Here is a 16,010-nt window from a genome sequence, read left to right as displayed (position 1 = left end):
TTCATTTACCAGGAATGTATTATGTAAGTAAGCAGGAAGGAGGGCGGTATCATCATCAGAAACATCCAGCAGGGTCCCTCTATGCCAGGATGCTGTCACGTGAGTCACTACTTAGTGATTGCTGTCCTGAGCTGGTGCCAGTCTCAGAATTTCTAACCTGGGATGGAGTCCTAATCTAGGAAATCTGTGTGAAAGAAGCTCTTGGACGGCAGGAGGGGGAGCCAGGGAAGTCAACACACATCTAGCCAAGAGCAAAAGAGCGGTGTTAGCTGCTCCAAACATGGCTCTGGCATTTGGGGCAGCTCTGCCATCTTGTGGAATAAACGCTCAGTGATTTTTGTGAGGACTGAGTGCAGAGGTTTGCATCTAGGGGAAAGCCTTGGCAGAGTTGTTTTCCTCCCACTTAGCTGTTCTGTGGCCTTAAAGTAGCTTTTTTGCATATATTTTTTTTCTGCATTTATTAAAAAAAATTTTTTTAATTAAATAAACTCTACCCCCAGTGTAGGACTTAAACTCACAGCTGCCATAATCAAGAGTTGCATGGTCTACTTTCTAAGCCAGCCAGGCCCTCCTCCGCATATATTTTTAATAAGTTTTAAGACTCTGAAATAATTTCAGACTTATAAAAAGTTGGAAAAGTAGTACAAAGAATTCATATATATCTTCAACCAGATTCTCCCACTAGTTTGTGGTTTGCCATGTTTGTTTTATTATTCTTTTAAAAAAAAATTTATTTTTTTAAATAGGCTCCATGCTGGGCAAACCGCAAACTCACAACCCTGAGATCAAGATCTGAGCTAAGACTGAGATGGACGCTTAACCTACTGAGCCATCCAAGTGCCCTCCCGCCACTTTTTTTTTTTTAAGATATTTTCTTTTCTTTTCTTTTTTAAAGATTTTATTTATTTGAGAGAGAGCACGCACGAGCACAAGCAGGGGGAGCAACAGGCAGAGGGAGAGGGAGAAAGAAGCCGGCTCCCCACTGAGCAGGGAGCCCGATGTTGGGCTGGATCCCAGGACCCTGGGAACATGACCTGAGTCAAAGGCAGTCAGTTAACTGACTGAGCCACCCAGGTGACCCTATTCCCTTTTTAAAAAACTATTATTTATGAATTGTTTGGCATAAGTTACAGAACTTTACCCATAAATATTTCAATTCATATTTCCTAAAACCAAGGACATTCTCTTACATTACTATAATATGATTATCAAAATCAGGACCTTATTCAGACTTCCTCAGTTCTTCTGATAATGTCCATTATAGCAAAAGTAGGAAAAACGTTTTTTCCTGGTCAGGATCCAATCCAGGATGACACATTGGATTTCATTATCTGTTTCTTTAGTCTCCTTTCATCTGAAATAATTTTTCAGTCTTTGTCTTTCATGACCTTGACATTTCTGAAGGATATGATGTCCCTCAGTTTGGTGTTTTCTGATGTATCCTCATGATTAGTTTTAGGTTATTAACTTTTAGTAGAAATACCCTATAGGCAACGTGTTCTTTAGAAGTGTATTCTATCAGGAGGCACATGATATCTGTTTGTCGCATTTATCAGTATGTTAACTTTGATCACTTGGCTAAAGTAGTATCTGTTCTGTAAAGCTACTATTTTTCCCTTTATAATTAATAAATTATTAATAAATTAATAAATTAAATAAAAATTTATAAATAATAAATTATACTTGTGAGAGGATACTTTGAGGCTATGTAAATATTTTGTTTCTCCATGAAACATTCACCTACTGTTTTAGCATCTGCTGGTATTTCTTGTTTGAAACAGTTTTTACTCTAATGACCGACAAATAGTGATTTCTTTTTTTTTTTTTTTTTTTAAAGATTTTATTTATTTATTTGACAGAGAGAGAGACAGCCAGAGAGAGGGAACACAAGCAGGGGGAGTAGGAGAGGAAGAAGCAGGCTCCCAGCAGAGGAGCCTGATGCGGGGCTCGATCCCATAATGCCGGGATCATGCCCTGAGCCGAAGGCAGACGCTTAACAACTGAGCCACCCAGGCGCCCCCAAATAGTGATTTCTAACTTTAAATAATTTCTTTGGTATTTTGTTAATTTGTATTCTATTTTAAGCAAGAGCTTCTTTCTTTCTTTCTTTCTTTCTTTCTTTCTTTCTTTCTTTCTCTCTCCCTCTCTCTCTCTCTCTCTCTCTCTCTCTCTTTCTTTCTTTCTTTCTTTCTTTCTTTCTTTCTTTCTTCTCTTTGTATCTACATGGGTTCATGGATTCTTGCTTTGTTCTATGGGTTATAATCTGTGTCTGTCATTTTTTTCTTTTTTAAGGATTATTTGAGAGAGAGAGAGAGATACAGAGCATGAGCAGGGGGAGGGGCAGAGGGAGAGAGAGAATCTCAAATAGACACCCTGCTGAGCATGGAGCCCGATGTGGGTCTCTATCTCATGACCCTGAGATCTGACCTCGCGAAAATCAGGAGTTGGACCCTTAACTGACTGAGCCACCCAGGCGCCTGATCTGTCTATGGTTATTTATTTAAATACCCACATTGTCCGAGATTTGGCCAGTGGGGGAGCCTTTCAGACTGGTTCCTGTATCTTCTTCATTCTGCGAGCACTTCTTTATGTATATAAAGAAGTGCTTTGGGGCGCCTGGGTGGCACAGCGGTTAAGCGTCTGCCTTCGGCTCAGGGCATGATCCCGGCGTTATGGGATCGAGCCCCACGTCAGGCTCCTCCACTATGAGCCTGCTTCTTCCTCTCCCACTCCCCCTGCTTGTGTTCCCTCTCTCGCTGGCTGTCTCTATCTCTGTCAAATAAATAAATAAAATCTTTTAAAAAAAAAAGTGCTTTATTTATATATATAAATATATATATTTTTTATGTTTTATTTAATTAATTAATTTATTTATTTAAAGATTTTATTTATTCATTTGTCAGAGAGAGAGAGCACAAGCAGGGGGAGCAGCAGGCAGAGGGAGAAGCAGGCTCCCTGCTAAGCAAGGAGCCCAGTGTGGGACTTGATCCCAGGACCTGGGATCATGACCTACACTGAAGGCAGAAGCTTAACCGACAGCCACCCAGGTGCTCCTTTATATATATATTTTTTAAGATTTTATTTGTTTACTTTAAAAGATTTATTTATTTAATTTTTGAAAGATATTATTTTTTCATTTAACAGAGAGACAGCATGAGCATAAGCTGGGTGTGGGCAGAGGGAGAGGTAGAAGCAAACTCCACACTGAGCCGGGAGCCCGACACAGGGCTTGATCCAAGGACCCGAGGATCATGACCCGAGCGAAGGCAGATGCTTAACCAGCTGAGCCACCCAGACACCCGTAAAGATTTTATTTTTATGTAATCCCTGCACCCAACGTGGAGGTCAGACTCACAACCCTGAGATCAAAAATTACATGCTCCACCAACTGAACCAGTCAGCCCCCACCCCACTCTGCCTTTTTTTTTTTTTTTTTTAAATGTGAGCACTTCTTTACTTTCTGGTTTAGCAGGATGTTCCAAGCTCATCTTGTACTTACCCATCCTTTCAGCAAGGAATTCAGAAACCCTTGGGTTTCTCCAAGAATTTCTTTTAAGTGAAAAACTGTATTTAGAAACCGAGATCTGGGTGCTAGGTATGCTTGTTGCTCCTGGGGTGTATATAGAAAATGTGGAAGTTCCTCTTATTACTATTTCTCTGGGGTGTATATAGAAAATGTGGAAGTTCCTCTTATTACTATTTCTAGCCCAAGCCCCTCTCCAGAGATAACCACTGTCAACATCTTAATTTCTATCTCTGTGGTTTCTTTTCTCTGCATCTAAAAAAAAATTTATTTATTTTAAGTAATCTCTGCACCTAATGTGGGACTTGAGCTCATGACCCTGAGATCAAGAGTTGCATGCTCCTCTGATCGAGCCAGCAAGGCATCCCCCTTTCTATGTATTTTTGTAATATCTTTTTTTCCCCACCTGTAACCATACATGAGGTCATATACTATGGTATGGACTGTTTTCACTTAGTATATTTTGAGATTGTCCGTATCAGTAAGTACAGAGCTACTTCATTCTTTTAAATAGCTGATTAGAATTACATAATGCAGACTTCCCATAGTTTATTTAACTATTCCTCTACTTAAGGACATTTTTTCTTTATTTGATGCATTTGACTGGATTTGCTGTGAATATTAAAATCCATTCATGTTTCTCTCTGATTGTCTTCTGTTGCTTCAGAGCTGATAAAGTTATTTCTTTAGAGACCTGATAAATGTTTTACCCATTATAGTATTGGAAATACATTTCAAAAAAGTGTTAAACTACTGGGATCATGTGGTGTCATTGCTGACAAGAATACCAGCTGTATTAGGGGGTGGTGCTGAGGGTACATACATAAGGCAATGAGAAGTGGCCCTTATCCTCTGGCTGGAGAAGTGGCAAATAACAGGATCCAGCAGCAGATCTGAGGTGCTGAAGATGTGGTAGTCATTTGTGTCAGGAGTTGATGGCATGTGGTCCCTGAGAGCTGTGGCCATCTGGGCAACTTCCCGCATGGGGAGTGGGCTGAGTTTGGATGGAAGTGAACATTTGGCCAAGCCATGGAGGAATGTCAGGGAGAGGGCAAAGCCTGAGTGGAGGTGTGAGCTATGAGAGCATGAAGCAGTTGTTTGGGCTAGCTAGGCAGCTGCTGAGGCCTCATTGTGGATTAATGGGAGATGAGTTTGGAAAGGTGGTACTTAGATTGACATGGGCTTGGAATGCCAGGGTATGGGTCAATGAGACTAAATATCACCATCATAATCCTCTAACTATGAGGTTTGAGGTTCTGGTAATGGGTATTTTAAAAAGGGTTAAATAGGATATTATTTCTAAGCCACGTTTCAGAAAACATAGTTTAAAACCTTTTTTTAGTATAAAATTAATGGATGTTTATCATAAAAGGGAAAGTATAAAAACATTACTCAAGTATGTGGAAAACGAGAGGGTTCTGATCCTGCCCTAAATTATCTACTGCTATGTAACAATATTACCACAAACATAGTGGCTTAAAACAATACATTTATTTTCTCATAGTTTCTGTGCTCGAGGGATCCAGGCAGAGCTTAACGGGTCCTCTGCAAGACTGCAGGAAAGGAGTTGACCAGAGCTGTGTTCTCATCTGAAAACTCTGCTGGGGAAGAATTTGCTTCCAGGCTCATATGGTTGTTGGCACCATTCAGTCCTTTGCATGCTGTCATACTCAGGGCCACAGTTCTTGCTGGCACTCTTAGTTACTTGTTCCATGGGCTTCTCTATAGAGTAGCTCACAACATAGCACATTTCATCAAGCCTTCAAAGTAGAATACCTGCTAGTAAGATAGATGTTAAATATTACATAATATAATCACAAAACTTTTTTTCAAGAAAGGTGACATACTATCACCTTTGCTTATTCCAATAGAGGCAAGTTATAGGTCCTACCTACACTCAAGGGGAGGAGATTACACATGGATGTGAACACCAGGAGGCAGGGATTATTTGGAGACATTTTATAATTTATTTTCCCCTATTCTCCTCCCAGAAGTAAAGAAAACATTCCTTAGAGCTATTATTCTTAAAAGCAAATTCAAATTCTGTGGACCATTTTTCTCTGCATATATCAACATATAGTAGTAATTTTGGGAGAGGCAAAAACAAAGGGTGACTCTTGGGATTTTGATCCTTGGATCCCAGGGGAGAGTTCTATGCTTTGCCTTGATTGCTCCAAAAAAAAGTCTATTAAACATGAGGAAGAGTACAGAGCAGTTAAGTGATAATGCCAGTAACTACTTGGAAATACTAATTTCCATATTGTTTTCAAAAACAGGAGTAACTTGGTTCCAGTGATTTATTTTCTACCCAAAGGGTAATTCGATTAACCTTAGATTTTGAACCAGGCTCCCTTGAGGATTTAATTTTCATATTTTCTGCCTTTTGTCTCCTAGTAACTGCTCCCTTGTTGACAAAGGACAGTAGTATCCCAGAGTGGATGATGTCATTCAGCTGGCTGGTGCCATATGATCCAGATAAACTCCCACTGGGAAATACACACCTGTGAGAGACCTGGGATCTACGCAGACTGTGTGTGGTCCAGTGGGCCCTTTGGGCAGCCAGTGGCTTTCCTAGTTCTTGGCCATGCTTTTAGCACCATGCTTCTTTTGCCACAGGAACACTGTTCTGGAGAGTAGGATAATATAGAAATACAAAAGCACTGTGTTGTTCTTTCCGTTGTGAAGATAATATGGCTATTATACCTTATTAAAGCATGGAAGAGTAGAAAACAGTTTTTCTTTTTACTCAAAGTCTTGTAACCAGAGGGTTGCCATTATTTATATTGCTGTATTGTATATATTCTATGTAATTTTTTTATCATTATATTTCTCTTGTGGGTTTTCTTTGGCATAGTTATGCCGTACATATTCTGTTTTTATTTTTTTCAAAGATTTTCTTTATTTATTTGAGATAGAGCAAGCAAGAGAGCGCAAGCAGGGGGAATGGCAAAGGGAGAGGGAGAAACAGACTTCCCACTGAGCAGGGAGCCTGATGCCAGGCTGGATCCCAGGACCCCAAGATCATGACCCGAGCCGAAGACAGATGCTCAACTGACTGAGCCACCCAGTCGCGCCCCACATTCTTTTTTTTTTTTTTTTTAAGATTTTATTTATTTATTTGACAGAGAGAGACAGCCAGTGAGAGAGGGAGCACAAGCAGGGGGAGTGGGAGAAGGAAGAAGCAGGCTCTCAGCAGAGGAGTCTGAGGCGGGGCTCGATCCCATAATGCCGGGATCATGCCCTAAGCCGAAGGCAGACACTTAACAACTGAGCCACCCAGGCGCCCCCCCCCCATATTCTATTTTTAAATTCTTTGAAAATGTAAAATATTTTGCTGGTTGCATCATTTTGTTGTTCCTATTATGCTTTTGTTACCAAACTTGAGTGTTTGATTAATAAAGTGGGGCAATTAGATGTTAAAATTTTCAGGTTGTGCCACTAATAGACGGACCCATGGCAGGGATTATGCACAACTTTGATTTTTTTTTTTTAAAGATTTTATTTATTCATTCGACAGAGAGAGACAGCCAGCGAGAGAGGGAACACAAGCAGAGGGGGTAGGAGAGGAAGAAGCAGGCTCCCAGTGGAAGAGCCTGACGTGGGGCTTGATCCCAGAACACCAGGATCACGCCCTGAGCCAGAGGCAGACACTTAACGACTGCGCCACCCAGGCGCCCCACAACTTTGATTTTTTTTTAAAAAACCAACAATGAGATCAGTGACAGCCATGATGACAACTAATGTTCAAGTTACTTGGTGTAGTTAATAATGGGTTTTCTCTTCTATTACCTCAAGGAAATATGTAGGAGACTTGTGAAATAAGTATTTTTCCTCCCATTTGGTGAGGAAATGGTCTTGGAGAGGCCAGCTCTCTTGTTTAATGTTGTAGTATACCAAGATAAGTATCATAGAAGTAAAGAATGGAGCATGTCCCCCATTTCAGCATTTAGAAGAAAGAATGAGCAGAACCAACTGTAATACAGATAGAAAGGGATAGATAGTACAAGATTTATTTTACATGAAGTACTTAATGGGAATTCAGAGAAGGCAGAGTAGATTCTTTTCTGCTGAGAGGCCAAGGCAAAAGCATTATGCAAGTAGGTGGCATTTGAAGGATGAGCAAGGCTTGGTTTGTAAGTGAGAGAGGTATCCCAAACGGAGGGAACCATGTGACCTACACTGGCTGAATTGGCAGCTTTCATTTTGCATACAGAGGCTTGTCTTGGCTGTTGTATACAAAAACTAAGATAAAATTATGCAGTCTGGAAGATACCATTTTCTGTATCTCTTAAAATTAGTTGGGTTAAAAATAGTACAGTTTGCAAGGTCTTCATGAAAAAGGAAGTGATTACTTAAGTCTTGGGATGTTTATTGTTTTTGCTGTTGTTTCATTTTCATTTAACATGTCCCAAATATTTTATCATCCTTAAAAAGTTAGCATAAACATTATCTTATTACTATATTCTTATCTACTTTTTGATTTGTGGATCCAAAATTATAGTTAATTGTAATTTATCAGATTTTGTCAAAGGCTGTTTTCCATAACTGATTTATACTTTATTTGCTGCTTTTCTCACCTTGATGCTTATGTTGTTTTTCTCGACACTGCAAGGTAGATTATTGACAGGCTTATAATTGGAATGGTCAGTTTATTCTCACTGAGTTGAGTTTATGAGGGAATCTTACTTATCAAACTTCTGTGTTTGAATATTCATAATTCTTAAATCATTCTTCTTTAAATATGTACTCCTTTAGGCAACAACCAGTGACTCATTTTGTCTCATTGATGTTACCATTTTGAAAAGAGCTCTTGATTTGGCCAGGGCCTTTGTGACAGTGACACCTGGCAGTGCCTTCTCTCGTGGGGAGTTTCTCTGTTTACTTGAGCTGCTGTGATACTAGTACCACCTCTTAGAGGCAGGTGGCCCACCTGAGTGCCATGCTTATTTACCTTTGGAGGTCCAGCTGTTCCTACTTTGTGCTTAGCTGTGAGAAACCCAGGGTATTACTTCTAGGGAGGAAGAGTTTTTATTCTGCCACACTAAACTTACTTCCTTTTGAGAAGCTTACTGCATCGGTAGACTGTCTTCATCCATTCAAGCTGCTATAACAGAATATGGGTGGCTTATAAACAATAGACATTTATGTCTCACAGTTCTGGAGCCTGGGAAGTCCAAGATCAAGGCGCCAGCAGATTCATTGTCTAGTAAGAGGCTGCTTCCTAGTTAGTAAACAGCAGTCTTCTCACTATGTCATCATGTGGCAGAAGGGGCAAGGGAACTCTCTGGGATCTCTTTTATAAGGGCACTAGTCCCATTCATGTGGGCTCTGTCTTCATGACCTAATCACCTCCCAAAGGCCAACCTCCAAAAACCATCACATTGGGGATTAGGTTTTCACATATTAATTTTGGGGATCTATAGCACCGTCAGACCAAGTGAATCTTTATTTCAGCAGATAGTTTGAGCACATATTTCTTGAAATCTCTCTCTGATCCTGGAGGAGATAGATGCATGAGTGCATTGGGAATCCGCATAGATGAAGTTGAATTGGCTCAGGCAGTTCTACCTGAGAGAGTGTAGATTAATTGATTGGTGTCAGCCTGAAGGCTATCCAGAGGCTATCCTCAGCTCTGTCCCACTGGATCTTTATCAACAATTTAGATGAAGACCTAAATATATAGAATTACAGAATCAAGAGTTATAAACTTCTTGGACTAAAATAATCTCATGGAATTTGTTAGGGATAAATGTGTAACTTCCAATATGTAGTTTGACAAAACTATTTGGGGAAAATGGAAATGCACTGTAATTCATGTTTTAAAAAGGCAAACAACACAATGTTCAGGATTTTGGTGGACTAAGCTGGTACTTTTCAGCACCATGTAATGTGATTATTAAAAAAACCCAACAAATTTATAAAACCCCTTGGCTGCATTAGTAAAAGTATGAAGTTCTGAAAGGTAGGGGTAATAATCTTATTGAGTGGCCATACTAGGAATCTTCTGGTTGGTTTGGATTTCACATTTTTAGAAGGATGCAGAAAAACAGAGTGCTTACAGAGTGATATGTCCCCAGTCAGAGCTTATGAGGGCTGGTTGAAGGAATGTTTCAGTGTGGTTGATGATTATAATAGCTGTCTCCAGCCACATTCCATAAATGATGTAAGCCTGTTTATCAAGATGTATTTAATATTTGAAATGAACAGCTTTGTGCCAAGCACATATACTATAGCCTTCTCTCGACTCTTTTAAAATAGGTGGTATTTATTCTCTTTTATAGATGAGAAACTGAATGAGAATAGTTTAGAAAATATGTACAGCTTATTTATACAGCTAATGAAAGGTAGAGCTGGGATTTAAAGTTGAGCTGATTGCATTATACCACACTGCCTCTAGCATGAGCGTGCAGTAAGGCTGAGAGTAGTAGGGACTTCTGTTGTTCTGCAGATTAATTCCTGAGCAGGTGCTGTTCACAAGTCCTATTTGTTTATAAGTCCAAAATTATAGTATATGGTAGTAAGAACCAATATTTATTGAGCGCTTAGTATGTGCCAGTTACTTTTCTAGGATCTTTGCATGTAATTCATGTAATGCTCACAACTCTATAAAGTAGTTGCCATTAATCTCTTCACCCTGTACATGAGGAACATGAGGCAGGAGTAAGTAAAGGAGTTAGGATTTTAACCAGGCTGTTCAGCTGCAGAACGCACTCTTTTTTTTTTTTTTTTTTTTAAGATTTTATATTTATTTGAGAGAGAGAGCGAGCGAGCGCACACAGCAGGGGGAACGGCAGACAGAAGGAGAAGCAGGCTTCCCACTGAGCAAGGAGCATTATGGGACTTGATCTCAGGATCCTGGGATCATGACCTGAGCCAAAGGCAGACACTTAACTGACTGAGCCACCCAGGCGTTCCCGAACCCACACTTCTTTTTTTTTTTTTTTAATAAAAATTTTTTATTATGTTATGTTAGTCTCCATACAGTACATCCCAAGTTTTTGATGTAAAGTTCTATGATTCATTACTTGCATATAACACCCAGTGTGCCATGCAATACGTGCCCTCCTTAATACCCATCACCAGCCTATCCTGATCCCCTACCCCCTCCCCTCTAAAGCCCTTAGTTTGTTTCCCAGAGTCCATAGTCTCTCATGGTTCATTCCCCCTTCTTTTTACCCCCCTTCCTTCTTCCCTTTCTTCTCCTACCGATCTTCCTACTACTTATGTTCCATAAATGAGTGAAACTATATGATAATTGTCTTTCTCTGCTTGACTTATTTTGCTTAGCACTATCTCCTCCAGTGCCGTCCATGTTGCTGCAAATGTTGTGAAATCGTTCTTTTGATAGCTGAGTAATATTCCATTGTATAGATGGACCACATCTTCTTAATCCAGTCATCTGTTGAAGGGCATCTCGGCTCCTTCCACAGTTTGGCTATTGTGGACAATGCTGCTATGAACATTGGGGTGCATATGGCCCTTCTCTTCACTGCATCTGTATCTTTGGGGTAAATACCCAGTAGTGCAATTGCTGGATCATAGGGTAGCTCAATTTTTAACTTTTTAAGGGACCTCCACACTGTTTTCCAAAGGGGCTGTACCAACTTGCATTCCCACCAACAATGTAAGAGGGATCCCCTTTCTCCACATCCTCTCCAACATTTGTTGTTTCCTGCCTTGTCAATTTTTGCCATTCTATCTGGCGTAAGGTGGTATCTCAAGGTGGTTTTGATTTGAATTTCCCTGATGGCTAATGATTTCAAACCCACACTTCTAACCACTGTCCTGTCTTTGCCTTATGCAAATGGCCAGTTGTGTGTACACAAAGGTGCAGGGTTTTTGAATAAAGAGAATGATAATTCTTCATGGAATTGGTTCAAAGTTCTCATTATTTTCGACTCTTAATTTTTTTTAAATTCAAAGATGTTCGCATTTTGGCATTCTTCTTTTCCATTATAAAATAAGTTCATCATGATCAACCAGGGCTGCAAACACAGGCCAAACGATGTATGAGTTTACTCTGGCTGAACTTGACTACTGTAGCTCTCAGGTGGTGGCAGGAGGTGTTGATGCGCTCTGACTTGGACCTTAGCTTTGTTCATGTAATGGTAAGTGGAGTTGTCTGCAGTGATGTTTTTTTTTTTTAAGATTTATTTATTTATTTTAGAGAGGGAGAGAGGGAGCATAAGCCGGAAGAAGGGCAAAGGGAGAGGGAGAGAGAGAATCTCAAACAGACTGCACTGAGGGCAGAGCCCGACATGGGGCTCAATCTCATGGCCCTGAGCTGAAACCAAGAGTCAGATTCTTACCCGACGGGGCCACCCAGGCGTCCCTTGTCTGCAGTGATTTTTGAGACTGTCATAATGGAAAAAGGGATTATTAGGTTGAACTGTATGAGATAGCCAATATTTAACCTTCTTAATCTACAAAAATGGCAAATTCATACGGTTTAACTTAATAGGCCCAACAGGAGGAAATTCCAGAGAAATCACTTGTAATTTCTCTTAAGAAATAATTTTAGGATGTATTGGAAGTTTGAGTTTTGAATTTCTCCACTGACATGCTTTTCCAGTGCAACCATTTGTCTATATATTCCATTTTATTTCATGTTACTTTTCTTCTCTTAAGTGCATCTTATTGATTTGAACCTCTTTCTTTTATCTCTTGTTATAGATAGAAAGTGATTTTAAGTCATTCTGCTTTGGGATGTATAATTTTTTATTTGTTTAAATTGCCCATACAATGGCATCTGTCAGATCATCAAGCATTACCAGCTTTGTAATTATACCCTAGTGCTGATTTTGAAATATAGAGTATGATTTAGATTGAGCTTAAAAATTTTTTTTTTTGTTTCTTGTGATTGTGGTATGGTATTTGAAAACGTAATCCTGATATTTACCAATGGTTCAGTATGCTTTGTGCTTCTAATGGAAATTGTTAACACTGCATTAAGGAGAAATTTGATTTACTCAGGAAAGGTCCACTCAGGATATTCTTGGGTGCCCTAATCAAGTAGAGTAGGAGAATTTGAATTTAAGGTGATTGCTCTCATTGGGGAGGGCATTGTGAAAGGAATCTTCAATAAACTGTTTCCAACATACATGAATTCCTTGTGACAGCTGTATTTTTTGTCATTGATACATGATAGACCATTGCCTTCTGTTTATTTGGTTTTTTGGGGGGCGTTTCAAACTTTTTTTGCCTCTTTAAATTTGATCATTGACTCCTGAGTTTTCCTCATGCCTTCAAGATTCATTTATTTGGTTGTCTTTTTTTTTTCTTACTGTCTCTGAGTCCCTTTGCACAAAGTACACAATAGCAAAATCTCAAAAACCTTTGTAACAGTTACACTCTCTTTGTGCAGAAACCATTGTGAGATTCCTTTGGTTTCATAAAGACACCCAACCAGAATATTCCCTAGTTCTGTCCACACATGCAAGTATCAAGATGGTAGTAAGTCTGAATCTGGTCCAACTCATGAGTAGTAAGTGCTGGGTTGGGTCCCTGATTTTTTTGATTGTTTTAAGGATTTTCCCCTGTTCTTTCCCCACAGTCTACAACCTTGAGAACTTGTATGGCTGCTTAACAAACAAACAAAAAACATGTTGATCTTTTCTTTCAGAAGATGAATCATGGTTGAATCTATATTATTTGCCCTGAAGTTGTATCCATTCTCTCCAAACAGTAATCTGGGGAGGTAATGGCTGTCTGATGTCTCCAGCTACATATGCATTCTGCTCTTTCACTTTCTGTTGCCATGTGTTAATGCATATGTTATAGAAACTAGGAGAAGCATAAGGGATCTTTGTTTTTGTTTCTTTTTTATTTTTCAGTAACAAATACATTTAAGAAAACAGATGATTTTGTGACATGTAAAGCACCAGCTGTCGACCTAGATCACAAGTTCAGGTGCAAGGTTGTGGATTGTTTAAAATTTTTCCGCAAGGCCAAGCTGTTGCACTATCACATGAAGTATTTCCACGGGATGGAGAAGTCACCAGAGCCAGAGGAGAGCCCAGGAAAGAGGCATGTCCAAACAAGGGGCTCGTCAGCTTCAGACAAGGCCAACCAGGAGAGCCTGACCAGGAAGCGGGTCTCTGCCAGCTCCCCAAGTAAGTATTTTGGTTCTGTGTTGTATCTATATTATAGAGGACTGTCTGTTGCTCAGGTCACACTGCTTGCATTTCTGACATAAAAGAAGGCATTAGGTTGGTCTGGTCCAATTGAATCTCGAAGATTGAAAATGCCAAGTGATCCTCAGGAGTTGCATCATGGGGCTATGGCCCTGCTGGAGGAAGTACAAATACCTAACTGTTATTCTTATCTTGGCCTCCTGCTGCTCAAGGTTCCTTGAGAAGTCCCTTAGCTTTTGAAGGCCCCTATAATCCTGGTATGAGTGGGGACCGTCAAGGAAAGGGAGCTCCTTCCGAAGCCAGGTGTAGTCACTCCATCCTCCAAACCTACTCCATCCCTGCTAGCAGGGCAAAAGAACAAAAGAACTAAAACATATGTGGGATTCTCTTGCTGTTTCCAAATTTGAGTTCAATTTCATTTTAATTGCAACTTAAGATATTTTCTAACAGCACTGTTTATTTTGCATAGAAACGACAATGGTGGTAGTAAGGATTACCACAAAATCTCATGGTCATGTCCTATTACAAAGAGCTGTTTTGGAGATTTTTTTCTAAAACTTACAAATTGAAAAATTACGTGTTTCTGGGAGAATTTCAGAAGTCTTTTTTTTTTCTTTATAAAAGATTTTATTTATTTATTTGACAGAGCACATGCAAGCAGGCAGAATAGCAGGCAGAGGGAGAGGGAGAAGCACACTGTCCGCTGAGCAGGGAGCCTGATGTAGGACTTGATCCCAGGACCCTGAGATCATGACCTGAGCCAAAGGCAGACACTTAACCGACTGAGGCACCTGGGTGCCCCAAAGCCTTTTATTTATTTATTTATTTTTTTAAAGTAATCTCTGTGCCCAGTGTGGGGCACATGACCCCAAGATCAAGAGTTGCATGGTCCACTGACTGAGCCAGCCAGGTACCTACAGAAGCCTTTTTAATGAGTTTCCAGTAAATTCTACAAGCTCTTCAGCTTCTTTTTACCTGAAATTGTAACATCATTATTATATTTTTGGCTTATAACTTCTCCATTAAAATACATAGGTATTTTTTTAAATGATTTATTTATTTATTTTGAGAGAAGGTGGGGAGGGGCAGAGGGACAGAATCTTTCACACAAACTCCCTGCTTAGTGAGGAGCCCGACATAGGACTCATTTCCACAACCCATGAGATCTTGACCTGAGCCAAAACCGAGAGTTGGATGCTTAACCAACTGAACTGCCCAGGCACCCCAAAATAAATAGGTATTAAATGTTATATGGAACTCCTAGGACATGTTACTGTTCCCAAGAAAGTATGAAATCAGGTTTCAGGACAGTGGGTCAGGCCATGTTAACTAAAGTGATCTCTGACCCTGTGAGAGATCAGTCCTCAGCCATGTTGTGAAGATAGGGTGGGAGTTTCTCAGCCATATGTGATGTATTATTTATTAGAAATACAATGCAAGCCACATGTAACTTTTTCTAATAGCCACATTTTATTTTTATTTTTCTAATTTTTATTTATTTTTTAAAGATTTTATTTATTAGAGAGAGAGAGAGAGAGCACAGAGTGAGAGGGAGAAGCAGACTCCCTGCTGAGCACAGAGCCCGATGTGGGACTTGATCCCAGGACCCTGAGATCATGACCTGAGCTGAAGGCAGACGCTTAAATGACAGAGCCACCCAGGTGCCCTCATAGCCACATTTTAAAATGTAAAAAGAAACAGGTGAAATTACTCTTAATGTATTTTATTAATTCAGTATATCCAAAATACTGTCATTTCAGCATGTAATCAGTATAAGAATTTATAGTGAGCTATTTTATATTTTCTTATATTAAGCCTTTAAAATCTCGTGTGTATTTTATGCTTACTGAACAATTCAATTCAGACTAGCCACATTTCAGTTGCTCAGTAGCTGCATATGGCTAGTAGCCTTTGTATCGGCCATGCAGCTCTAATACGCTCAGCTGTAGACAGTCTAGCACGCAGTTGGGGAGCCTAAGCATTGAGCTAATAGGGGGTGCCTGAGGAAGGCCAGCTGGCCAGTAGTCCCCCAGGAGGAGACTACTCCTGCCATGGAGGGCGGCAGGGCATGGCAGCACTCACCAGAGTGACTTTACCAGAGTCCTGCTCAGGTACCCACCAGTGGATGGCTGTTTCTCAGAGCAGGCTGGTATGAACCAAATAGCAATAGATGATGGTCAAGGCCAAGTGCCAGCTATTTATTTGTCAAAACTCGTTTCCCGTATCCAGTTCAGACCTGTGTGGGAAGAGAAAATTGCTTATTGAGCATTGGGTTAGAACACTGGAGTTAGAAATGCCTCAGACTAAAATAGATTGACTTGTTCATTCAGCACCTATTTACTGAATGCCTATTA

At 40.0% G+C, this 16,010-nt stretch overlaps 1 protein-coding gene across 2 annotated transcripts in view; it reads left to right on the top strand.

The window, feature by feature from the left end:
* The window catches only part of PHF20 (PHD finger protein 20), a 144,688-nt gene that overhangs the window by 87,291 nt on the left and 41,387 nt on the right, over positions 1-16,010 (top strand). For both annotated transcript variants that reach the window (XM_045805736.2, XM_087853609.1), the window contains one exon: positions 13,357-13,635. In XM_045805736.2, coding sequence (XP_045661692.1) covers positions 13,357-13,635 — 279 coding nt within the window. The remainder of the gene's footprint in view (positions 1-13,356; positions 13,636-16,010) is intronic.

Source organism: Ursus americanus, chromosome 22 (assembly GCF_024610735.1).
Source record: "Ursus americanus isolate L20-20 chromosome 22, mUrsAme1.1.p, whole genome shotgun sequence".
Taxonomy (NCBI): Eukaryota; Metazoa; Chordata; class Mammalia; order Carnivora; family Ursidae; genus Ursus; species Ursus americanus.
The sequence above is the reverse complement of the archived record's forward strand: the minus strand, read 5'-3'. Positions and strand labels throughout refer to the sequence as shown.